General features: G+C 39.5%; 1 protein-coding gene across 1 annotated transcript in view; it reads right to left on the bottom strand.

The window, feature by feature from the left end:
• GPR180 (G protein-coupled receptor 180) overlaps positions 1 to 25,411 on the bottom strand; it is a 31,056-nt gene extending 5,645 nt beyond the window's left edge. Inside the window, exons 1-6 of the mRNA XM_008156483.3 lie at positions 25,175 to 25,411; positions 22,147 to 22,305; positions 15,186 to 15,386; positions 5,354 to 5,534; positions 5,168 to 5,217; positions 1,281 to 1,438 (exon numbers count right to left, since the gene is read on the bottom strand). Of these exons, the coding sequence (XP_008154705.1) occupies positions 1,281 to 1,438; positions 5,168 to 5,217; positions 5,354 to 5,534; positions 15,186 to 15,386; positions 22,147 to 22,305; positions 25,175 to 25,319 (894 nt within the window). The 5' untranslated portion in view covers positions 25,320 to 25,411. The remainder of the gene's footprint in view (positions 1 to 1,280; positions 1,439 to 5,167; positions 5,218 to 5,353; positions 5,535 to 15,185; positions 15,387 to 22,146; positions 22,306 to 25,174) is intronic.
• Between the last annotated feature and the right edge of the window lie 1,254 nt (positions 25,412 to 26,665).

Genomic DNA, 26,665 nt, shown 5'->3' with positions numbered 1-26,665 from the left:
AATAAATTACTATAATAATCAGTAAGCCTCTGTGCTTCCTTCACTTGCCAACCCAGATCTCAGTGTATCTTTCATGGCTTCCAAAGAATTCATATCAAAACTCAAGTATTAATTCTAATTCTTAGACTTTATTAACCAGCAACCTCTTCTTTTTCTCATTCTCAAATCTTGCTACCGTTCTTGATAGGTGATCTCCTTTGTTATCTGGCACACATGAATTTCCCTCTTGGACTAAATATTGGCTCTATATTACTAAAAATGTTACTCCTCCACTCCACCCAATTGTACCCATCTGATTTCTTACTCACATTTCTTTTTTTATTATTATTACATTTTATTATTATTACATTTATTGGGGTGACATTGGTTAATAGGATCAAACAGGTTTCAGGTGTGGATTTCTGTTATAAGATCTGTGTGCCAACCACCCAAAGTCAAATCATCTGTCACCATATATTACAACCCACTCACCCCTTATCCTCCCATCCTCCATTTCTAAACTTTACTTTTACAACAAAAAGTGCTATTATAGAATTACCATTTCCTGCTATCTATGTGAGGTAATGAATATGTTTATAATCATCTCACAATGTATATATATACCAAAACATCAAGTTGTATATCTTAAATATACCGTATATAAATGTTTCTCTCTCATTGATGTTTCAAATAGCTCTCTATCCCTCTTCCTTCCTCTCTGTAAAAAATCAATAAAATATATTAAAAATATATATATTTTAAAAAAAAAAGTTTGAGGACCCCTGGATCTCTATAGAGAGGGGAAAAGGCACAGAGGACCTTTCTAAAACCCCAAATTTGTTTTTAAAAACAAGATCCCATTCTTTTTTTATACTACATTTTGCTTTTTCATTGATCTCAGATATTCGCTTGAATTATTTCACATATAAAGTAGAAAAACTGAACCTAAAGATCCTTGCCAGTGAATGAATCTCAAATTCACTGATTCACTCCTTCAATGTTGAGTACTTACTATGTGCTAGAAAATATAAAAAGAAAACTATTAAGTAGGAAATAAGAATCTAACCTAGTATTAAACATATTGTAGTTGAATAAGCAATAGGAAGCACAAATTCAGGTAAATTACAATTAAATTCAGTACTAAGAAGACTAACAGGTTATTTGATCTATCACTCTTTAAATTCACACTTTAAAAAGATGCAAATTACTTATGGATCCCAAGTTTCAATTTTGATATGATATATGTCTAAATTTGCATTTCTGAATATTGAAAAGCAGAAACACTGAATGCCAATACTCACCTGTGTTATGACAATGAACACAGCAATGCCAGTGGATGCAGGAGTAGAATCCCACTGCAGAGGTCTGCTTTGAGACTTCTTCATTCTGACTATTGTCCAGCCCATGCATAGACTCAGAAGTAGGAATAACATGTGAATTTGGGAAGTGATGTCAAAAACTAATGGGAAATGAAAACCAAAGACAACCAAGTTTTCATAATACAAAGAATGTGGTCCCTTTTGAGTTGAGAATATAATTACTTTTTAAACTACAAAAAGATGGGCATTTTCAAAGAGAACTGATAAAATTCAATAATAAGATGTATTCATGTGTAACAATTCTTAAAAAAGTAAAATTTTGCCATTAAATTTGTAAACATTTATGAGAAGAGTTAAAACAAGTGCAATACTCCTGTTTTAGTACATGGACATGCATTCTAATAACCCATTTTATTAAGATAAGCTTTAGCCCTAGCTGGTTTGGCTCAGTGGATGGAGTGTTGGCCTTCGGACTGAAGGGTCCCAGGTTCAATTCTGGTCAAGGGCACATGCCTGGGTTGCGGGCTTAATCCCCAGTTGGGGGTGTGCAGGAGGCAGCCAATCAATGATTCTCTCTCATCATTGATGTTTCTGGCTCTCTTTTCCTCTCCCTTCCTCTCTGAAATCAATAAAAATATATTTTAAAAAAAGAGATAAACTTTAAATCTCTGTTTCCCATTTTTATTAGCTTCTTTAAGTACATAATCCTGTTTATATCTCACTGCTTATTAAAAGGAACACATTTTAAATATAATTTCTGCCATGTAAAGAATACTGGTGCCTTCATTTCTCAGTTGCTAATTTTTTTTTGATGGCTGAACTACAATTTGAAGAATATTTTCTAAAACTATTCATAAGAAATAGCATGACAATAAAACACATAGCTGCAGTAACATCCAATTATGTTGGCTTCAGTGTCAGAGTCCTGAGACAAATAAAATACTCCACGCATTAGTGTGATGTGCCACCAGGTGGCCATCACCTACACTGCAGGGAAAGCCTGCTACTTTAAAGAGGATGCAACAAAAGCACCTGCATGCACCCTGTTCAGCGCCACAAGAAAAAGATAACCTATAAATACTTCAAGGCTATTAATTTTAGAAGAGAGTATTTACTGATTTTAAAGAGATTATCACTTTTCATAGTGTACTTTACTCTGGAGTTTAGAATGAACATGTGATCACAATTTAACAAAACAAAACTTTTTTCAAATTGCTATCCATAACTTTGAGGTCTACAACTTTTAACTTCTTTTATATAAAGAAACTCTTGGAGAAACAGATAAAACTAGTTATAGTCTAATACTTATATTTAAAAGTTACAAGCCAAAAACCTATTAGTATATTTTTTCAGATATATTTTGACATATTTTCCCCTTGCTCTGCCATCCAAATTAAAACTGGATACTCTACATTTATGCTTATATATTTGTAATAATGAATTCTGATAATAAATGTCACTACATTTGAATGAGATAAAATATCATAGCCTTTCAGATCAAGCAGTTTTCTTTCATAAATTTTAAATGACTGTAATGCTAATTATTTTTATTAAGCATTTCACAAGTACATATTCAGTTACTTAAAAAAGTCATAGCCAAAGCAATATTCCTACATAAGTTGCTAATCTGCAAAAACAAATACCTGGGGGGAAAAAACACCTGACTTTTCTGGTTCATTTCTTTACATACTAAGTTATACACATTTATAATAATAAAAGCATAATATGCTAATTAGCCAAATATCCTTCTGGACGACCTTCTGGATGAAGCCAGGGCTGCGAGGGAAGCCCGGGTCCCGGTGGCCGGAGGGAACCTCTGGTCCCGGGTGCCAGAGGGAAGCTGGTGCCGGCAGCCAGGGGAGGGAAGGCCTACTCTTGCATGAATTTTGTGCATCAGGCCTCTAGTCTATACATATAAAAGGCTAAGTGTCTGTCCCTCCGACAGGTAGCTATGACGTGCACTGACCACCAGGGGGCAGATGCTCAATGCAGGGACTGCCATAACGTGCACTGGCCATCCATATTATAAAAACCCAGTGACCCACCCTAACCGGTTTGGCTCAGTGGATGGAGCGTCAGCCTGCGGACTCAAGGGTCCCAGGTTCGGTTCCGGTCAAGAGCATGTACCTTGGTTGCAGGCACATCCCCAGTGGGGAGTGTGCAGGAGGCAGCTGATTGATGTTTCTCTCTCATCAATGTTTCTGGCTCTCTATCCCTCTCCCTTCCTCTCTGTAAAAAATCAATAAAATATATTTAAAAAAAACAAAAACCTAGTGGCCCTAACGCCATAATGACCAAAGACCGGCACGGGTGGGCGTGATTTTGTGCGCTGGGCTTCTAGTATTGATACAATACTATAACTTTGAGGATAGGTAGAACAATGTTTATTTGTTGTTAAAAAATAATTAATTGCAGGTAAAATACACAGATTACACAAAAATTCTATTCTGTGGGATTTGATTAAAAATTTTAAAATTTTAACCATTTAACTAACCAAACCTGTTGTCAAAACTACCAAAATGAATAATATTGATTTACTGCAGTTTTATTAAAAAAAAAATAAAAAGACTTTTGCTTTGCCCGGCCAACATGACTCAGCGGTTAAGTGTTGATTGATTGATATATTTTTAAATATATTTTCATTGATTTCAGAGAGGAAGGGAGAGGGAGAGAGATTGAAACATCAATGATGAGAGAGAATAATTGATTGGCTGCCTTCTGCACACTCCCAACTGGGGATCAAGCCCTCAACCTGGGCATGTGCCCTTGATAGTAATTGAACTCAGGACCCTTCAGTCCGAAGACTGATGCTTTATCCACTGAGCCAAACTGGCTAGGGCTAAGCATCAATTTATGAACCAGGAGGTCAAGGTTCAATTCCCAGTCAGGGCACATGCCTGGGTTGTGGACTTGATCCCCAGTGTAGGGCCTGCAGGAGGCAGTTGATCAATGATTCTCTCTCATTGATGATTCTATTTCTCTCTCCCTCTCCCTTTCCCTCTGAAATCAATAAAAGTATTGTTTAAAAAAAAGACTTTTGCTTCTTAACCCACAGTGAAGATACATAGTGTAGACACTTGCTATTTTAAGGTTCTAAAAAACTTCTAGAACCTTTCATTTTCCTTGTGAAGAGAATGTGTACTGCTCCCCTCTTAGACATGAACAAGAGTTGCTTCTCCTTTTTTAACATCATCTAGAGCCCTTTTTACCTCCAAAGTTTCCCACACTCTTTTCTCTTAGATGACTCTGAATGTTTAATAGAAACATAGAATATTTTAAAGCTGGACAGAGCTTAAATAATTTAGCTTATGCATTTTAGATGAGGAAATTGAAGCCTAAAGAGGCAAAACACATAGAAGCCCATCAATGGCAAAGCTACAAGGTCAGCTCAGTTATACTCTATGGCTCTGGGTCAGAAAAGAGGGAAAAAAGTAAAAAAAGGTTAAAAATAGGACAAAAGCTTCAGTTCCGGTCAGAAAACTTGTGTTTGAGTCTTGGCTCTGCCACTCAACAGCTGACTGTCATTTGGAAATATGCTTCATGCCACTGAGCCCTGATTCTTTATCTGCAAACCTACAGCTTACTGAGGTTTTATTGAGGACAAAATGGAAGAACACATATGAATATGCTCTAAAACCAATGAACAGCTACACACATTGTCTATTATTAAGAAGAAACTAAATAGGGTATATGGGAACTAAAGCTGTAGCCCTGTGTTCAGTCATGTTAAATTCAAACCAACCTTGAATAGAAAAAATTGTATTAGGACAGAAATAATTTACAAAAAAGAAAAACAAGAAGTAGATAGCAAGTTTACATTAAAAATAAATAAATAAATAAATAAATAAAAGGCTCAGAAAGATACTCACATTCTGCCAAACTTCCCATAAAAGGTAACCCTATTCCATCTTTGGAGTAACTGAGGAATTGAAGAGGAGAGTATCAGTATAAATTACGAAAAAAATTGTTTGTAATCAAATCAAGCATAATTTTGGTGGACTAATTAGGATTAATTAGACGTAATGATGAACACAGTTTTAGTGGTTGTAAGTTACCTGGAGAAATGAATGTAATTAGCTAAAGCTGAACCAGCTTGTAACAGCAATGCAGTTGTCAGAACCTTTAAAATCATGTGCATGGGTCCTCCTTTATTAATAGCCTGCCACAATGATTGAGCATAAATGCAAGCAATCACAAAGTACACTAGGACTAGGAGGAAAAAGAACTCATGTAACCCTGTGAAGAGAAGAAAGGAGTTTGCTTCAGTAAAACAAGCCAGTTATAATATTGGGTTGCTTTCAAATCTTTCTATCAATATATTCTAGAACTTGTTTTTTAACTGAAGTCATAGCATTCACTTTTGTAAGAGGGGGGAAAAAGGAGATCACTGAAATTTAAAAATTTTATACTTTTGGACAGTTGTAACTATAGGAAGACAGATTAAACTAGTTAATCTATTAAAAAGCATAGTGGTCAAGGCATAAGCCCAAAGACTACCCATAAGATAAAAGTTTTGTTCAAAAATAGTAAATTAAAACAATGATTTCAGCATTGTTAGATATACTTTTTAACCTCAAAGTGGATTTCTTTTGTAAGACACTTAGAAACAGGTTTGGTTAATCAACAATAGTAAAATATACCCTGACAACAGGTCTCAAAGTGAGATCCAGGGGCCGGTATCAGCAGCATTACTAGGGAACTTGTTAAAAATGAAACTTCCTGAGCCTCACCCCAGATCTACTGAATCAAAAACTCTGGGTACAAGGCCCAGCAATCTGTGCTTTAATAAACCCTTTAAGTGATTCTGATTGCAGCTAAGTGCCAGAGCCACAGCTCTGGAATGTATCATTACCTTAAATTTCCATTTGGACAAAGCTTCAAAATACCTGTCCTGACCAGGGCCCCTTCTGAAGTTAACTGTCTTCACCTCTAGTCAACGAGGAAACCCTGTGGTACCATGTGACTCCACAGTTAACTTAAACTATACCACCTGACTGAATGCCACCAGTCCAAAGACTAGCCATTGGCCAAAATACAGCACAACTTGGTTCTCAAAAATAAATTAGGCTAATCATATTCTCTTGGGAAATCAAACCACAAAACATGGAAAGGATTTGGCGACAGAAATTGAAGCTAAAGAGGGCTAATATTGGGATAGGCCAAAGGAGTCAACCCAGACCATGATAAAATAAAAATTCTGAGTACACTGAAATTTTGAATGATCAAAGGGAGCTGGTGGGTAAAGACAAAAACAAAGTAAATGTGCAGATTTCATATTAAAAATGGTGCCAGTCAGTAAGCGGCCTCTCGCTCCTTCCTACTAGCAGCTTTCAGTTCAGACTTCCTGCATCCTCATGATAAATCCCTCCCATCCCTTTCCTGAATTACCTGGAATATTTTGACTGTCTTAATTTTTCAGAAATTTCAGAAAATTTTTATAATAAACCAGAAGGCTAGCTTTGAGTTTAATGAATTACATTTACTTGGTTACATCTAAAGTTAGTCTTCAATATTAGGGCTTTTATATCCTATGTAAATAACACGAGTCTAGTGACAGTGGATATGGACAGACCTGTCTCTATTGAACCTGTGGATGAACAGTCTAAATTGCAATCACTTCCATTCCAATTGTGAATACCAAACCTACTCCAATTCTCATTTGTGGCAAACTCCAGCCAGAAGGCAGAGGAGGGAATATTTCCATTATATGACAAATAACTTTAGAAAAGCAATCCAGATACCAATGGAAAAAATAGTCAATAAACAGTTCAATCTCAATCATGTTTTTGGCAGGGTTAGGAGAAAAAAAAAAAAAAAAAGAGAGAGAGAGATAAAAGTATTTCAACCACTGGGTGTCTCCCCTGCTCTATGTCTACAAATGGCGACAGTCCACTCTCTAGTCCAGGTGAAAAGGCATGTTTATATTTAGTCTTCAGGAAGGGAAAATCAAGTAACAGAAAAGGCATATTTGATTATAAAATTCCCTACACAGAAAAAGTATTCGGCTTTAGAAATAATGGGACAATAAACCTGGGATTGTAATAGTAATGGAACAAGATGGAAAATATGCTGATTATATTATAACTCAGTAAAATTCTTTTTGCTAGCTTGTGTTTTAAATCCTGTTTTTTTTTTTAATCTTTCCTTCTTAGTATAAAGAATTAAACATGGAATTCTATTTAAAGTTTTACTTACTTATAATTCTGTACAGAATATCCATTACAAGGTAAAGTTTTAGACTTCATTAGGTTACAAATCCAGTATGAAAAGAAAATCCTCAGATGATTTACTGAGTAATCAGAATAATATAGGAGAGGGAGGAAATTTTGAAAATAAGACATGTCACCAGCAAAAAAGTGTTTTAGGATTATTCAAGATTAAGTGTATCTTTTGAAAAAGCTAACATTATAACCAACAAATTACTTCATTGAGGTAATATATTAAACTAGAGGCCCGGTGTATGAAATTCGTGCACGGGGGGAGGGGGAGGGGGGGTGGTTGTCCCTCAGCCCAGCCTGCAGCCTCTCCAATCTGGAACCCCTCAAGGGACCTTCATTTTTTCCTCCAGGAGTGTGGTGGAAAAACCCTAGATCACCTTCTTGGATTCTTATAACCCAAATTACCAAGAACACTGCAAGTGGCAGCCTACATGGAGCTTAGCCAATGAGCTGTCAGAAAAGGTATTTACTCTCAAACTGGTTTGGCTCAGTGGATAGACCATGGGCCTGCAGACTGAAGGGTCCCAGGTTTGATTCCTGTTAAGGGCATGTACCTTGGTTGGAGGCACATCCCCAGTGGGGAGTGTACAGGAGGCAGCTAATCGATGTTTCTCTCTCATTGATATTTCCGACTGTCTATCCCTCTCCCCTCTTCTCTGTAAAAAAAATCAATAAATATATATATATTTTTAAAAAGGTGTTTCCTCTGCAGCTCATGCAGTCCCTGGGTTATGTCCACTGGGCTAGGGGTGTGTCCCTGCCACCCGGTGGTGGCCGCCGGGGTCTCCGCACACCCCAGAAGCCAGCAGCCATCCCCCTGTGGAGGGCACTGGGCTGGGGGCGTGGACACGAACCGCCACTAGGTGCGGAAGCTCAGAAAGCTGCTGGGGGCGGGGCGGCAACATCCCCATCTCCAAACACCCCAGAGGCCAGCAGCCAGCCCCACCATGAGCCCCAGGCTGGGGGCGGGGCGGGAACATCCCCGCGTCGCTATAGCGCTTGGCTGCTTGGCACCTGCACCCATAGGCTCCGAGTGGCCAGGGGGCGTTCTGGGACCCCTGATGCTCAGGACCTAAGCGCGGGCCTACAGGCTAGGAGCAGCCTGGGTCCGGAGGATGTTTCTGGGACCCAGGCCGCTCAGCGCCTGCATATGCAAATTAACCGCCATATTTGTTTGGGTTAATTTGCATATTCACTCTGATTGGCTGTGGACGTAGTGTAGGTATGGTCAATTTGCATGTTTCTCTTTTATTAGATAGGACTAGTAGCCCGTTTGCATGAAGATTCGTGCAATAGACCTTCATTCACCTGGCTGCCTGCACCAGTTTTCTGCCGGCACCGGGGACCCAGGCCTTGGCTGTGGCCACCGCCTTCTGCCTTCTTTCAGGGTCCGGGCTTGGCCCTGGGCGGTGGCCTTGGGCTCGGCTGCACCCAGCGTCCCTGCTACCAATCGCAGGAGCCGACCCCCAGTGGTCTCCTGCGATCGGCGCAGGCTCCCCGCTGGCGCCCAAGGCCGGGAAAGCCTCGGGCGGCTTTCCCGGCCTTGGGCTCCGCCACACCCAGCGTCCCTGCAACGGTTTCCTGGTGGGCGTGGTTGATGGGCGTGGCTTGGTTGGTGGGCGTGGCTTGGGCGTAGCGAAGGTGCGGTCAATTTGCATGTTTCTCTATTATTAGATAGGATACCTTGAACTAGGTCATTTGTCCTATACTTAGTTCATTGAATTTTGCATAAATTATTTTTACCATGACCCTGTCCACAGACACTTTAAAGATAAAACATGAATTCTTCCCTCAGTGTTCTTTTAAATAAATCACCTTTTAAAAAAAAATCTTTTTTTCTCTTCACCTATCAATTTTAACTTTTGTTCTGCCACCATCCTTCACAAGAAAGCAATCTACATTCACTTTGAAATTAAAATCTAAATTTAAAACAGATGGGTGCTAGGTATTAAATTTTACTTATACACAAAAGAAGAAAAATGCTCTTACACGAGCATGCAACAAGTGACAAACTCTTATGTTATTAGGAAATGTATAGATTTTAAGGCAAGCTTAATAGGAAGAAGCATTGGCAACATTCAGTAGTAAGAAAACTTAACAGGACAGCTTTAAAAACTTCAGCTCCAGCCCAGCTGGTGTGGCACAGTGGTTGAACATCGACCTATGAACCAGGAAGTCATAGTTCGATTCCCAGTCAGGGCACATACCCAGGTTGTGGGCTCGATCCCCAGTAGGGGGCATGCAGGAGATAGCCTATCAATGATTCTCTCCCATCATTGATGTTTCTCTCTCTCTCCCTCTCCCAGCCTCTCTGAAATCAATAAAAACATTAAAAATAACAACAACACAAAAACTTCAGCTCCAACTAAAATGATAGGAGATGGGAGACAAGAGGGTAAGAGAAGGGAAGAGAGTCACTGGGTCACAGGCAGCACCTGGGACACTCTTGCCTACCCATGATGCTTGCTCTCTCTGAGGCACAGGGTCCATCCTGCCCTCAAGTGTCTCAAGATATATCCTAACTAGAGGCCCAGTGCATGAATTCGTGCATGGTTGGTGTCCGGCCGACCCACCCAATGGGGGCCCATCTGGCAGAGCCAGCTGAGGGGAGGGGCCGTGGGCAGTTTGCTGGCCAGGCCAGGCGGGGGTGGGGGGTGGGCCGATCTGGCCCCAGATCAGGCTGGTTGGCTGCCGTACTGCGTGTCATAGCCACAGGTCATTCTGCCATTTCAGTAGCTGGGCTTTTATATATATAGACTAGAGACCCGGTGCACGAAATTTGTGCACAGGGGGGGTAGGGGTCCCTCAGCCTGGCCTGCACCCTCCCCAATTTGGGACCCCTTAGGGGATGTCCGACTGCTGGTCACGCCCTAGAGCCCTCCTTCAGTCCCTCTCCGGCTGGCCAACCTCCCATGTCCCTCCCTGGCCCTGATCGTGCACTGGTGGGGACCCTCAGCCTGGCCTTCACCCTCTCACAATCCAGGACCATTCGGGGGATGTCAGAGAGCTGGTTTCGGCCTGATCCTGCAGGTCAGGCCGAGGGACCCCACTGGTGCACAAATTAGTGCACCGGGCCTCTAGTGAAAAATAAATGCCAACATCTTTTAGAAAGATAAAAGAAATGGTAGCATTGACTTAACTTCTAATAGTACTCTACAACTGTTAGTGTAGGTAGCTAGATATTAATAAAGGAAGGAAGCAAAGGGAATCAGACATCAAGTCAAATAAACTAGAGAGCTGAATCAGACAATAAACCTGCTTCATTAGGGAGCTACAGCTTCATACACTCTCCAGGGGATCACTGCTTCCTCTATCCTCAGGACCTAACAGGCAGGAAGGATCTTTTAGTCCTTAGATTACTGAGGAAGAGATAAAATAGCAGGAGAATTTCCTCTACTGGGCACATGTGCAGTAGAAGCCAAGATGGCACAGGGAGAGAAGTCCCTCCACTTTCAGTCTAACATCTAACAAAGACAATCTTTCTCTCTCTCTCTCTCTCTCTCTCTCTCTCTCTCTCTCTCTCACTCACACACACACACACACACACACACACACACTCTTGCCCCATGGTTTCTCTCACGTGTTCTCTCTCCATAGCAGTCATGCGGCCCTAGCAGCCAGAAGTTGTGGAACTCCAAGCACTGGTCTGCCACAGCACCAGCCCAAGTGCAGCCAGGAACAGACTAAGCTAGCTGGATAAGGTCAGAGGCTAAACTGGAGTAAGCTGTAGCATGGCAAATTTTTGGACACTGGCCTTTGTTCTGGGCCTGAGGGAGACAAGGTTGGTCATATTCTACAGTGGGTTGGATGGAGATGACACCCCAGGAACCTGGGGGTGCTTTCCATTTCAACCCCAATAAATTTTACAATACCATCTCAACCTCCCATGGGTGGATCTCTAAAAAAGCTTTTCTTATTTATACCGGCAACACAATGATCCAAACTACCATTAGTAGGACTGACGTAACTTCCAATAACACTATACAATGATCCAAACTACCATTAAGTAAAGTTTAACCTTTAGGTTAATTTGCGTTCAAAATAACTTGAGTAGCTGACCCTTATGTAATTTCCTTTACACAAAAAACTTTCAGAATTAACTATTTTAAAACATTTAGCATTTCATTTTGTCACTATATAGATATATATTTTTCAGACCAAAATATATTTTTTTAAAAGCTGATCTCTTCATACATTTACTTGTAACCTGTTGTCCTTAACACATGCTCCTTGAGTTGCTTTTCTGTGGCAATTTATATTTTGAACTAAACAATCAGTTTTATATAATGTAGCCTCAACTCCTGTTCTACCTCCACCCATCCACATTGATGGCCAATGAGATGTAATGGGATTAAATTTTTTTCTAAGCAGATTGACACTTCCAATGGCTAATGAACTCATGAATCTTATTTTCTTAGACAGATGGCCTACAGGTCTTAGTTTTCATTCTGACATGTTAATTTACAAATCTATTAGGATACTTTCTGGCATGTCTATCATGAATCACAAGAAATCATTCATTTCTGTTTGGGCTAAGTATCTCACTTCAGTAGTACCATACAATCAACCTAAAATTTTGACGAAAAATTGAATAGGAGTACACCTAATTTTGGAAAGCATTATAAACTTTGATCATTCTTAAAATAGTTGAAAGCTCCAATAAATACAATCCTTAAATCTGCTCAAACAACCTATTAAAAGGATAGTCATACGAAGTAGTCATTAAGTTTTCAATTTCAGTTACTTAACTTATTAATATTTTTCTGTTTATAAAAATAATGCTGAGAAACCAAGATGGCAGCATAGGTAAACACCTGAACTTGCTGCCTCACACAACCACTTCAAAACTACAACTAAAAGACAAAACGGACATCATCCAGAACCACAGGAAGGCTGGCTGAGTGAAAATTCTACAACTAGAAGGAAAGAGAAAAGCACACTGAGATTCAGAGGAGCTGCGGAAGTAAAGTGCAGAGGTATGGAGGTGTGCGCGCGCAGAAAGGGCTGGCAACTGAGTATGCGGCTGTCTTTTTCAATCAGGAGGGAGACACAAGCTCCCGACTGCTCTGAACTCCAGTTCTGGTCGAGACTCTGGGGACCCAAACTCATTCGGGTAGAAACTGGACTGTCTGGAAGCGGGCAGAACTCGAGGGCGGCTTTCTCTCAGAGGTTCTTGCAGCGATTACCGAGGGACACTGAGACCCAGGGGCCTCTTAGGGCAGGGCTGATGGGAAGCCACTGCTGTTTGCTCCACCCTGAGACCCCGCCCCACTCAAGCTGTGCACAGAGGCTTTTGCAAATGAATTGCCTGGTCCTTTGAAATCAAAAATTACCTAACAAACTGCAGCTGAGTCAGAGAGACCCAGAACATCCAAAAGAAGGCCCAAGGCTCCACAGCAGCTTGCATTGCTTCACAGCTGGGCCTCATCTGGGCACCTCCAAAACCCAAACAAAGAAGAGAAATCTGCAGATCTCTCCATAGCTCCTGCTGGGTGGCCTCAGGCAGAGGCTGAATTAGAACCTCCTTGGAGATCCAAGACCCAGTGTACCCAGTGGTCAGAGTGGGACCATCCAGATTACAACTCCTCAGATCCATAAGGGACACACTCAGGGGGCAGACTCAGCACCAAAGCCCCACTGAAGCAAGTCTTGCCTCATAAGGGTGTCTCCAGCACAGAAGTTCTCACTTCGTAGACACAGCTGATCCTCACAACCAATTGGCCTGGAGGTCAATTCCTCCCAGGGATACCAACAACAATCAAGGCTTAACTGCAACAAGACTGTGCACACAGCCCACAAAGGGTGTCCACCTCAGGTAATTGGGGAGGCTGAGCCACTGGGTCCTACAGGACACCTAGCACACAAAGCCACTCTATTAACACAGGGAAGCAGCCAAAATACGGAGACAAAGAAAGAGGTCACAAATGAAAGAAATGGAGGATATAGAGTTCAAAACCACGGTTATTAGGTTTTTCAAGAATCTTCTAGAAACTGCTGATAAATTTAGTGAGACCCTCAAGGATATGAAAAAGGACCAACTAGAAATTAAGCATACACTGACTGAAATAAAGAATAATATACAGAGATCCAACAGCAGACTAGAGGATCGCAAGAATCAAGTCAAAGATTTGAAATACAAAGAAGCAAAAAACACCCACCGGAAAAGCAAACCAAAAATATGAAGATAGTGTAAGGAGCCTCTGGGACAACTTCAAGCGTACCAACAACCGAATTATGGGGGTGCCAGAAGAAGGGAGAGAGCAAGATACTGAAAACCTATTTGAAGAAATAATGACAGAAAACTTCCTCTACCTGGTGAAAGAAATAGTCTTACAAGTCCAGGAAGTGCAGAGAACCACAAACAAAAGGAATCCAAAGAGGACCACACCAAGACAGATCATAATTAAAATGCCAAGAGCAAAAGACAAAAAGAGAATATTAAAAGCAAGAGAAAAACAGTTAGTTACCTACAAGGGAGTACCCATACAATTGTCAGCTGATTTCTCAACAGAAACTATGCAGGCCAGATGGGAGTTGCAATAAATATTCAAAGTGATGAATAGCAAGAACCTATAACCAAGATTACTCTACCCAGCAAAGCTATCATTCAGAATTGAAGGTCAGATAAAGAGCTTCACAGATAAGAAACAGCTAAAGGAGTTCATCACCACCAAACCAGTATTATATGAAATGCTGAAAGGTATTCTTTTTTTTAATTTAATATATTTTATTGATTTTTTTTACAGAGAGAAAGGGAGAGGGATAGTTAGAAACATCGATGAGAGAGAAACATCAATCAGCTGCCTCCTGCACACCCCCTACTGGGTATGTGCCCGCAACCAAGATACATGCCCTTGACTGGAATCGAACCTGGGACCCTTGAGTCTGCAGGCCGATGCTCTATCCACTGAGCCAAACCGGCCAGGGCTGTAAGGTATTCTTTAAGAAGAGGAAGAAGAAAAAGATAAAGATAAAAATTATGAACAACAAATACATATCTATCAACAAGTGAATCTAAAAATCAAATGAATAAAAAATCTGATAAACAGAATAAAATGGTGAATATAATAGAATCAGGCGCATAGAAAGGGAGTGGACTGACAATCCTCGGAGGAAAGGGGTATGGGGGGTGCAGGAAGAGACTGGACAAAAATCATACACCTATGGATGAGGATAGTGGTGGTGGTAGGAGGGATAAGGGCATAGGGTGGGATTGGAACCGAGTGGAGGGGAGCTATGGGGGGAAAAAGAGAAACAACTGTAATAATCTGAACAATAAAGATTTATTAAAAAATAAAAAAAATAATAAAATAATTGCAACATAAATAAAATAATGCTAGGTTATCACTTTTAAAAGATTTAGAATATATAGGATAAAATAAAATTCTAAATTTCTACCACTTAACATATGGTAATAATCTGTTAATATTCTGTACTTCTTTTCTACATTTCCTAACATACTTCAAGTCATACAACATAAAATTTAGTGTTTTGCTTTCTTATCTTAATAGCATAGCTATTAAAATGCTATAAGAAGATTCATTTAATCATTTCTCTACTATTAGACACATAAGTTTTTAATTTTTAATATCTAAAAACATTAAAAAATTGTACATACTGCTAGATCTTTTTCTGTATTTAGGATATATATTTAAATGTATATTCTTACCAGATTCTCCAGCACTAAAGTGATCAAGTGGATTCCCTTCAGCATCTGGGTTTAGTAACATCATTTCAAATGGTATATCTTCCTCTTGAGAATTCTCATTGTCATCTTTGCACGTATACTTGTCTGCATAAAATACGTGCCATGTTTGTGGATACGGAATCTGGGATACTGTCAGATTATGTTCAGTCTGATTCATGGTCACTTTAAAGAGAAAGAAGATAGCACTTTCAAAGCAAAACTCTCACATGTATTTGTTTGAAGTTAAAATTTTCTTTTTTTTTAAAAGGTTTTTTTGTTTTATACTTTTATTGATTTGATTTAAAAGAGGAAGGGAGAAGGAGAAAGAGATAGAAACATCAATGATGAGAGAGAATCACTGATCGACTGCCTCCTGCATGCCCCCTACTGGGGATCAAGCCCCAAACCTGGGCATGTGCCCTGACCTGGAATTGAACCACAATCTCCCAGTTCATAGGTTGAAGCTCAACCACTGAGCCACACCAGCCAGACCTCTTGTTTAATTCTTATAGCCTTAGAAATTCAAACCTTGTTGTAGTATTGGCATATGGTCTGTATATGATGAAGCAGAGAAAAATAATGTATCTTAACCAAAGGAATCACTATGATAGTACTATATAACACCACAAATGAGTAGAATGGTTTTGCTGAAACTCTGATTTTTAATTTTAAATGTTTCAAAATGTTCAAGTAGGTTAGTGACATTAAAATTTTTAAATTAAATTTATTGGGGTGACGGGTTAATAAGATTATATAGGTTTCACGTGCACATGATCTTAACATTGATTAATAAGATTATATACTATGATACATGATCTGTATATTGCATTGTGGTAAGATATACAAAAAACAAGTTACCATTTGAACGATTTTTAAGTGTTCAATTCTGTGGCATTAAATACATTCAAAATACTGTATAACCACAATGACATTTTTGAAAACTACTGATTTGAGTTAAATTTAAAAGGAAACATTCAACTTAGAAAATCATATATAATAACTATGACTGACAAATACCTTCCAAAGATTTTCCAAAGTCTTTTTCTAATGGTCAACTCTTAAAAAAGGCATTAAAAGCAGGAAGAAGAAGAAGGAGGAGGAGGAGGAGGAAGAGGGGGAGGAGGAGGAGGAGGAGGAGGAGGAGGAGGAGGAGGAGGGGGAGAAGAAGAAGAAGAAGAAGAAGAAGAAGAAATAATTATAAGAATTATAAGTCATTAGCAGTGATTCTGAGTTATTACACTGGGTCAGGTCTATATAGTGGCGGGAGAGAGGGGACTCATGAATGTTGGCATCACACAAAGCTGTACTTGATCCTGGCTCCAATACTTACCTTCCATGTGACCTTGGGCAAATTACAAAAGCAATGACTCACTTTCTTCAGCTGTAAAACGAAGGTAATACTTAGAGCAAAGAGCTGATGTAAGGACCAAATTATATCTCACTTGGCATGGTATCTGTCATATGATTGTTGCTGAATAAAGGTTAATCTCCTTTTCCTTTCTTTAAAACAGGATGGTTACACTAAAAAAAATAATATTTTATTTCTCAATCCAGGGTAATCCTGTTCCCTTCCAGGGAATCTGAAAATGTGTAGGGACAGTTTTATTGTCCTAATAGTTGAGAAGATACTTGGAGGGGGCTATGCTAAGCCTCATGCAATCCAAAGTAAAGTCTCACAAAAAAGACCTGTTCCTCCCAAAATACCAATAGAACTCCCTTTGAGAAACACTAAATGATGTTTAAGATCCCTTATCAATTCAAATCTATGATTCTGACCTAAGACGCACTTACTAACACCATCACCAAGTTAAAGGAGAGTAGTGTCTCACACACTGTGTATAAGAGCAAGTCTTAGCCCTACTACTTAACAACATATGACTCAGCAAATAAATTACTTAACCTCTCTAAATTTGTTTTTCGGTAGTACAATTAAGATACCTACCCTAGCTAGCACAGATTCTTGAGAGGAGCAAATGAGACAGCATATGAAAATGTTATGTAGTCTGATTCTGTAAAAAGTCAAGTATTCTTAAAATTTAGAGTTATCATAGGCCTGATTCCTAACTCTAGACTTCCTGCACAGCATGCCAACTACAAAGCAAATGTAACAAAGTATTAACAATTACTGAATCTAAGCAAAGGATGTACAAGTGGTGGTTGTACTTACTTTCAACTTTTCTGTATGACTGAAAATGTTCCTAATAAAAAATTGGAAAAACGTTATTTATATAAGATTGTCTTTATAAGTGAAATACTGATGCATCTAGTCAGGATTCAAATTTTGAGGACTTGGACTTTATAATTGGGAATTTTATTAATAGTAGTTAAAATGGACAAGATGATTTTATCAACAATATTACAGCATTGTTTTTCTGGCTATCTAAATTTAGCTGACATTTATACTGTTGTTGTTTTTTGACTGTACAGCTGCTGGAAAATGTAACAAAGACTCTGATTTCTGTTAAATATTTAAAGACCTTTAGTAAGAATTCAATATATAGTCAATACATGGCTCGCCAGCCCATGTGGCTCAGTGGTTGAGCATTGATCTATGAACAAAGAGGTCACAGTTCAATTCTGGTGAGGGCACATCTCCAGTGTGGGGCATGTAGGAGGCAGCTGATCAATGATTCTTTCTCATCATAGATGTTTCTATCTCTCTCTCTCCCTCTTCCTTCCTCTCTGAAATCAACAAAAACACATTTAAAAAAAATAAAAATACATACATACATACATACATGGCTCAGAAATAAGGTTTTAGAAATATACAGCTTGCAATTACATAATTTGGGCCTCATTATATAAAAGCTCTGCAATGTTGCTGTTCTATTTATCACTTTATATAAAGGAGAGTAGTGTCTCACACACTACCTTTAGGTTAATTTGCGTTCAAAACAACTTGAGTAGCTTACCCTTATGTAATTTCCTCTTAGATAAAACAATATAAAAATTAGCCATTATATTTTCACAAATACACTTTATAATGTTTCATTTTAAATTATGCAGACTTACATCATATTAAAATAAGAGTGTACTTCAGAAAGTGTTACAGCCTCAACTTTTTGTCTTGCTGCCTTTTTCAGCAAGCCTGGGAAACAAGCCTTTTGACAAAACTGTATATGCATTGTTTTTGAGACAAAAGACTACTGCACAGCACACATGTTCTATGCTGATGTAATCAGTACCTCAAATATTAACAAAACTTGAATTGCAGAGAATAATGTTATATGGCTAACTATAATAAAAGGCTAATACGCAAATTGACCGAATGGAGGAACGACTGGTCGCTATGATGTGCAGTGACCACCAGGGGGCAGATGCTCAATGCAGGAGCTGCCCCCTGGTGGTCAGTGCGCTCCCACAGGGGGAGCACCACTCAGCCAGAAGCTGGGCTCACGGCTTGCAGCGGCAGTGGCAGGAGCCTCTCCCACCTCCAGAAACAGCACGGACTGCGAGAGGGCACAGGCCAGGCTGAGGGACCCCACCCCCTACCCCCTACCCCCTGCCCCCCGAGTGCATGAATATTATAAAAGGAAATTAATACTGTTAACAGAAATACACAGAATAATATACTAAAACTTTTAAAGGAATTATAAACATGACAAATGTACAAAAGAAAATACATGCACATGATGTACAAAGACATTATTGAATATGTTTTATATGCAAAATTATATTTAGCTCTTCTAATCTGACAGTAAATTATTCTTAATCTCCTTGCTAAATTTTTTTACATAAACTTATTTTCAGTGCTTTTAAATGTCTTGTTTGCTTGCTTTAAGACCTACAAAATATTTTATCATTTTTAAAGCTGATGTTTTATAACATTACTAAAAGAGAACAAAGGAAGACTGAAAACTAATTTCTCAAACATTCATTTGGGCAAATGTATGTATACTCAACTGACAAGCCACATTTGACAATAGGGATTTTTCAAATCTGCTAGTCTTTTCATTGTTCATAGCAGCAGTAAGGTTTTACACAGGCATTAGGAATAGTTAATGAACTCATTACTAAGTAAGTGAAAGACTATTAATTCTTAAAATCTCATTAATGTCTGAAAAATAAGAATTATTTCTACAATAAATTATTTTAAAATGTAGTACTATTACACTGATATGAATTTAAGGATATACTTTTTGTTTCAGTGCACCAATGCTCCTAAACAATAACAACTTATATATATATATATGTTAGAGAACATACATTTTCTTAAGACTTGGCTTTTGTTATTGGAAAAAGAACTGATGAAATAATTAGAAAGTGATTTATGTCTCACTAGTACTTAATTTACTTTAGGACCCAAAATTTAACAAAACAACGTTCTTCCTCAAAAATTCCTGTTTCTTGAGATCTTCTGTTCCAGTAATTCCAAAGAATACTCTTGTACTCAAGAGAGTGGGAAATTGAAAGGGAAAATAAAAAAAGAAACAACAGCAAGAGGTTTTATAAGTTACAGCCCTATGTATATGTAACTCCATCCTAAAGAATTATAATTAGAATCACAGCATTTTAGGAGTTTCGGAAACCTTAGATAAAACTAGTCCAGCTTCCTTGTTGAACAGATAAGTGTGGCTCAAAGTAAAAGTGCAATCACTAGCAGTGATTCTCAGTTTAGCAGTCTTTCCATTGTACCATACTGTCTTCCTGTATACCTAAGTTCTGTGACTGAAGGCATATTATGACTGATACAAAAATTATGCTTTTGCAAGTGTATATAGTATTTGGTATAATACTGGCCATATGCTATAAAGAAACAACTCTTTCCTACAGCTCAAAGCTTTGAACTACCTGGTAAGTTTTTACTGGAGAAAGAAAAAGACTTTGAGGTATCCAATACAAAGTAAACCACCTACCAACCAAAAAAACCCTCAAGCACTAAGCTCTATGATAATTCACCCTACAAATATTTAGTAAACGCTTGTTAACTCAGCACTAGAGAATCCTGAATTCTCATTCTCACAGTACCATATAACTAACATCCATAATACTTATCACAGTTGCAGTATCACATTTACAGTGATGTGATTCTTTCCTGTCACCCCCTAGCCTTATGGACTCAAGGGTGTCAGTATTTTGGTCCATGATTTATCACTGGTGCCTAGCATAATACATGAAACAATAGAAGTGCTCAGTGAATGAATGAATAGACGAAAAGAGCACTGGTACTCTTACTGATTTGCTTTTATAACTAATAAATAAAATGAAAAATGGTAACTATAATAAGTGCTGTAGGGAAAACAAGAGGCTATAAAAACTCAAGTGTTAACTTAGAGGAGGGAGGAGCCAAAGAAGGGAGGGAATAACAAGAGGAAAGCCTGTACAAAAGTCCAGAATAACACTAAAATTTAACAAGCACTACAAATAAAATGAGGCAGGAAGGGGCCTTACTGTGAAATGAAGCTGGTGGGGCGGGGCCAGTAAGCAATGGCCAGACTATGATGGAGGGGCAGGTAAGCAATGGCCAGACAGAGAAGCATCAGCATGGCTGCAGTGACCAGGCAGGAGGCTACTGTAGCAGCATAGGCAAGAGATTATGACAACCTGGAATAATATGGTAGAGGTGGAGATGAAGAAAATTAGATGAATTCAAGAGATATTCGGAGAGGGGAGTACTGGAAAACTCCTTGGTTTCCAGCTTGTGTCCGAGATGGATGGTGGTCCCAGTTCCTACAACCAGCAATACTGGAAGAGGACCCGGTTTGGATGGGCAAGGACTATTTATACATATGTGGAACATTCAGGCGAGCAAACTGGTATATATATATATATATATATATATATATATATATACACATACATATACATACACATATACATACACACACACACACACACACACACACATATAGACAACTGATAATGAGCATTTGCACGAATTTCTCAGGTAAGTTCTGAAATTCAGGGTTGAGGTATCTAACTTTATGTAACTGTCTCTCCTTAAGTCATTCAGACTTTTTCAGCATACTGTCAATGTCATCTGACAAATCTAAATAAAAGATCCCCACAATGGGTGTCACAGACTGGAGACTTCTACTCTTATCCCTATTCTGGCTCGCTGCCTTGTGAGGGAACCAGAGAGCTGCTAAGGCTAGGAAGACTGGGTGTTTAGAAATGGCAGTGTTTTACTTGACTAGACTAAAAGAAGATTCAGAGATCTATCAATATGGAAAACAGGATAGAGAAAACATAGGGGAGAAAAGGGAAGAGAGATAATTTCCATTTTTTCTCATGGATGCTTCATATTCCTACTGAAATGGGTTGAATGGGACATGCTTGTCATTTCTATATTAAAAAGTTTGTACGCACTCTGGATGGCTAACACCCTAATGCATGAGATAGTATTGATGAGAATGGAAGAGCTCAAGGATACAGATAACTAGAATAAAAGCAGTACCTCTCTAGAGGCAAACCTAAAGGTTTACAAATGATGTGGTACTGGTACATCCTAAAATGACATACTGTGTCACCACATGACGAGGTCCTATGTTCCAATAACATGTTGCAAAACAGCATCACTTGGGCCAAATTAATACAATTAACTGAGATAATACCTGTTTAGTGCTTAGCTCAGTGCTGGCATATAATAAATATTCAACAAATGTTATAATTCACTCTGTGCTGCTACTGGATGAAAATATATCTTCAACATTAGTATGAATAATGTGACCTGTAAGAAGTCTGAATGAAGGAAAAAATATGTCCTTATAAGTTATTTGGATATATTTTCAAAAATGTTGAATGATAAAGGGGAAAAAAGGCATTCTATCTTTTAATCAAGGAAAAGGTCAGTTTCCTTAAACTTCAGTTTGAAACTTACTGAAGTATCACCACAGTGTAATGTGTGCTGTGTCATGAAACATCCTGGTATGCAAACACTACATTTAACATTAAGGAGGAAAACAACATACCCAATAATCAAATAAAACAAGGATATACTCACTTGTCAACTGAGCTTTGGATAATTTTTCACTACAACTATAACCATTACTGTTTTCCTGCAGCTTTAGCCATTCCTGGGCTTGGAATAGGTGGAGTTTAGCTTCTTTTCCAACAGCTACTGCTATATTGTTGACTCTGACACACAGAAGAGCATGATCACCTGGACATTGGAACAAAAGTTATCAACTAGTTTGGTCTTGTACAAAAGCAAGATAGTAGGACAACTCATTTCTACTTATCAAAGTGGGAATTTAAAGAACACAGTTTTTCTTAAATCTCACTTAACTAGGTAGATAACATTAGAATGAACATCCCATTCAGATGCAAGTCAAGAGATTATGCACATTAATTATCCAAATCAATGTGTGGCCTTTCCTTATACTTCAGCTAACTGATGACATTTCATTGAATAAACATTTGCTGTATGTGGATCTTCACTGTAATAGTTTGTGCCTCATTTTACAACCACTCCACGTCTTTAACATCTGTTCATAAATTATCTACAGAAATTTCCTAAGTTTCTTTTTTTTTTTCAATATAACATGGCTGTGTAATATTGAATTATACTTTTTAAATGCTTTTTTGTGGGGTTTTTTTCCCCAGTGAGGAAGAGATATAGAAACATCAATGATGAGAGAGATCACTGATTGGCTGCCTCCTGCACGCCCCCTATTGGGGATCACACCCTCAACCTGGGCATGTGCCCTGACAGAGAATCGAACCCTGACCTCCTGGTTCATAGGTCAATGTTCAACCACTGAGCTGTGCTGGACAGGCAATTGAATTATACTTTTAATGTAAAAAAGTAAGCATAGCTAATAGCAAGAAAGTTTAAATAAATGAGTTTTGGAGTAGACATTTTATACCTGACAAAATTTGACATGTGACTTTTACAATAGAACTTTCAGAATATGTTGTAAGACTACTATAGAATGAGTCTGGTTGCACACATCAGCTACATTTAAGGCCCAAAAATAAATGTAAAAAAATAGATGCTCCTATGGAAATGGACTCTAGGTGAGAAGTAAAGCAGGAGACTGATTTTTCATTTTAAAATTATCTTATTGTTTTTACTTTTGTTATAATTATCATTTTGACTAAACCTTTTAAGTAAATTTAAATGTATAGTATGTGTCAAAGAACGTGTAAGTCTCCTATATAAATTGATTACATTATAAATTATAAAAAGTTAAGAATGACTTTAAGGTCCTATTAACACTTTAAATTGCATTCTGAGTCAGAGTTCATTATTTCAGTATAGTTGTGGTATTATTTTATTAAATTTGCATTAAATGAAAATTGCAATTACACACACACATACACAAAAGGGGGCAGGGGGAGAGAGGGAGAGTGTTAAAATACTTGGATCACTCTATTCCGCAAGCTTTCTTGAGAAATCTGGACTTACTACATATGTTTCTCCTGTTTACCAGGTAATCATCATGACTGTCTAAGTCTTGCTTCTAGACATGGGTAACAACCCATGTCATAGCTTCCATACATTCTACACCTTCCAGCACTGTCCAGATTGTGCCATTTATTGTAGTGATATTACTATCATTGTCAAACTCAAAGTTGATTAAGAAACTTAAAATGTTATCTAAATAAAATTCTGGCCTTAGCAGGTGTGGCTCAGTGGATAGAGTGTCAGCCTGTGGAGGAAAGGGTCCCGGGTTCGATTCTAGTCAAGGGCACATACCTTGGTTGCAGCCTCCTCCCCTGCAGGGGCCCTGGTCAGGGCTCATGCAGGAGGCAACCAATCAATGTGCTTCTCTCACATCGATGTATCTCTGTTTTTCCCTCTCTCTTCCACTTTTCCTAAAAATCAATGGAAAAATATCCTCAGGTGAGGATTAACAACAAAAATAAATAAATAAAGTAAAACTCTGTTTTTAGAGTTTCTATTTTATTCACCCAAGATCTATTCCATATTGGATTTTGGAAAACTGGGTTGCATCTCCTTTTCTCAGCTATTTTGAAAACTTTGGGTAAAAAACAAAACAAAACAAAACTTCCCTCCCTTTAACCACCAATTCTGTAACTTTCCAATACTTTAAATTGCTCTCCCACACAAAATAGCTTCTCATTTCTATTATCTTCTCTTGAGAATCATCTCCAGGATAATATTCTTATTTTTAGCTCTAAAGACTATGTAAACCAAGGATCCTAGCCCCATCAAGGAAAATAATTATTTAAAATATAGTAGTAGTCAAATTAAGAGTACCAACAAGAGTGTGTACCAAGAAAAATCTTGTGGGTACAAATGAGTATGGTAAAAATTAGGATAAATTGTAAATTCATTCATTGTTGACTTACTGGTTTTTGAAGGAGACCAGAGGATAAGAATCGAATGCAGTTCCCATTTCAGAAGGGCCAGAGAGGATACAAATTATGAAGCTCCCAGGACACACTTACATGCATTTCTGTCAACGTAATTCTAGGCCTAGTGATTCATAGTTAACCTACTCCTTCAGTAGCAGAGTACCTAAACTGTTGTAGCAATAGTGACAACTAGATTACCAGGTGTTTTATTTGGTTTCCAAAACCTCTTGGTTGTAAGTAGTTTTTATCGAATTGATCTTAATAACAAACCCAAGACATCTACGTTCTGGGGCTTAAACTCACACGCAATTACATTGCCTTAAGTGTCTATCATCAGGTTGAGCCAGAAGTGAGCAACTGATGCTTCTTTGAGGGAAGGATCTCGAATAATGCAGCAGGCGTGTCATCTTACTACGTTTGTGTGGGAGGGTCGGAGAAACGCTCTTTGGAGTGCAGAATACAGTCACCAAGCGGGGAGAGGGTGCTAACGGGGGTGTAGGGAGCAGTAACAGTAGGGGTCGCATTAAACGCCTCCCCCGAGTCCGCTGAGCTGCGGTACGAGGAGGGCTGTGGGCGACGCTGCGAGTCCAGGGGAGCTGGGTGAAGGTCCCGGCCTGGCCACTCGGGGCCAGGATCCCCGCGCCCGCCGGGGGCGCGGCCCGCGGGATGCCCGCTGCCTTCATCCCGCTCCCCGCCCCCGCACCTACCATGGAACTCGAAGTGGCCGATGCTCTGGCCCTGAGCGTCTCGGGCCGCGGCGCTGCTGAAGCTGCCCCGCAGCGTCTTACCCTGGCTGCCGGGCGGCCACCAGCAGCAGGCGAGGGCCACTGCCAGCAGCCGCAGCACCCGCATCCCGGCCCGCTGCCCGGCACCCACCCGCGGCCGCTAACCACCAGCGGCTCCCAGTCCCACGTCGGCAGCTGGGGAAGGGGGAGGAAAGAGCCGGACAGGCGCCGCCGACCAGCCCAGGAGACGAACAACCAATGAAGAAGGCGCCTCCGCCACGAGCCAGGGACATCCACCAATCAGAGGCTGACGTGGGCGGGACGTGCCGAGGAGTGCGCCCCATCACTTCCCAGCCTGTTGGCTAGTTCCCGCCTTTTTTTATGGAGAGTTAGGAGGATGTTGCTTCAGGTTACGGAAAAATTACAGGCCGGGTTGTCCACTGCGCATGCGTGGGGTTGCGGGCTGGGGCTGGAGGTTTTGCAGCGGCCTGGGGGACAGCAAACCCAGGCAGCACCGTTTCTGGGGAAGAGAGGGACACTCCCACAAAGCCCTGGGTGCCAGTGCAGCCTATTGGACGTTTCCACTTTAATGTCTCAAAGATATTTAACTTTACAGTCCAATCGACTTTGTTTTTCCTTCCAAAGTTTTCTGTCTTCCTGAATTACATCATCACCCAGCAGGCCAGACAGCTGGGAATTACAGCGACCCTCCACCCCTTACATGCCTACATCCAGTCAACTCAATTCAACAGATGTTTATTAGTGTGTCTTCCGGGTGGTGATGGTAGGAAGCAGCAGCCCCTATCCTCTCCAGGCCATCATATCTTTTTACTTGGCCTATGCCATATTAAGACTGGTGCAGGAGGTCAGTTGCCATAGGCCCTGACCTCCTGCACCAGTCTTAATTTTCTCCGATTGGCTACACATAGCCCATCTCTAGAGCCACAGAAAGTTTTGGGAAATGCAATTACTTTCCTTCAACAGTTCTCAATTGCTCTTGGCACACAACCCACTCTTTAGAATATGGTTTTCGAGTCTCTCAAATGTCCATCTCTGGTCTCTTTTATCTCCATCCTTACCAAGCCATGGTCAGTTCGCTGAACACTCTTAAGTTCTCACTTCCAGGCCTAGAGCATTTGCTGATCCCTCTGGCTGGATTACTATTCAATTTCCACATCACCTTCCTTTTTCTACTTTACTCTTCTTCCCCAGGGCTCATTTTGAAGCCTTTCTCAAAGTGTCAACTCTGTGTTAGATGCCCCTAGAACAGGAATCCCCTACTTCCCTGCCCAGGCACTTACCATAAGGTATAAATGTTTATAGTAAAATTATTTCATGAATAAATGTATATAAATTATTTTCATTCGACAACCAACTTTATTACCTATAAGCAAGTTCTCACAACGGACCTCACCTTTTAGGAAAAGAAACCTTGGGGGAACACTTCCTATCATATCACCAGCATTTTCTGGT

Source organism: Eptesicus fuscus, chromosome 8 (genome assembly GCF_027574615.1).
Source record: "Eptesicus fuscus isolate TK198812 chromosome 8, DD_ASM_mEF_20220401, whole genome shotgun sequence".
Classification (NCBI taxonomy): Eukaryota; Metazoa; Chordata; class Mammalia; order Chiroptera; family Vespertilionidae; genus Eptesicus; species Eptesicus fuscus.
The sequence above is the reverse complement of the archived record's forward strand: the minus strand, read 5'-3'. Positions and strand labels throughout refer to the sequence as shown.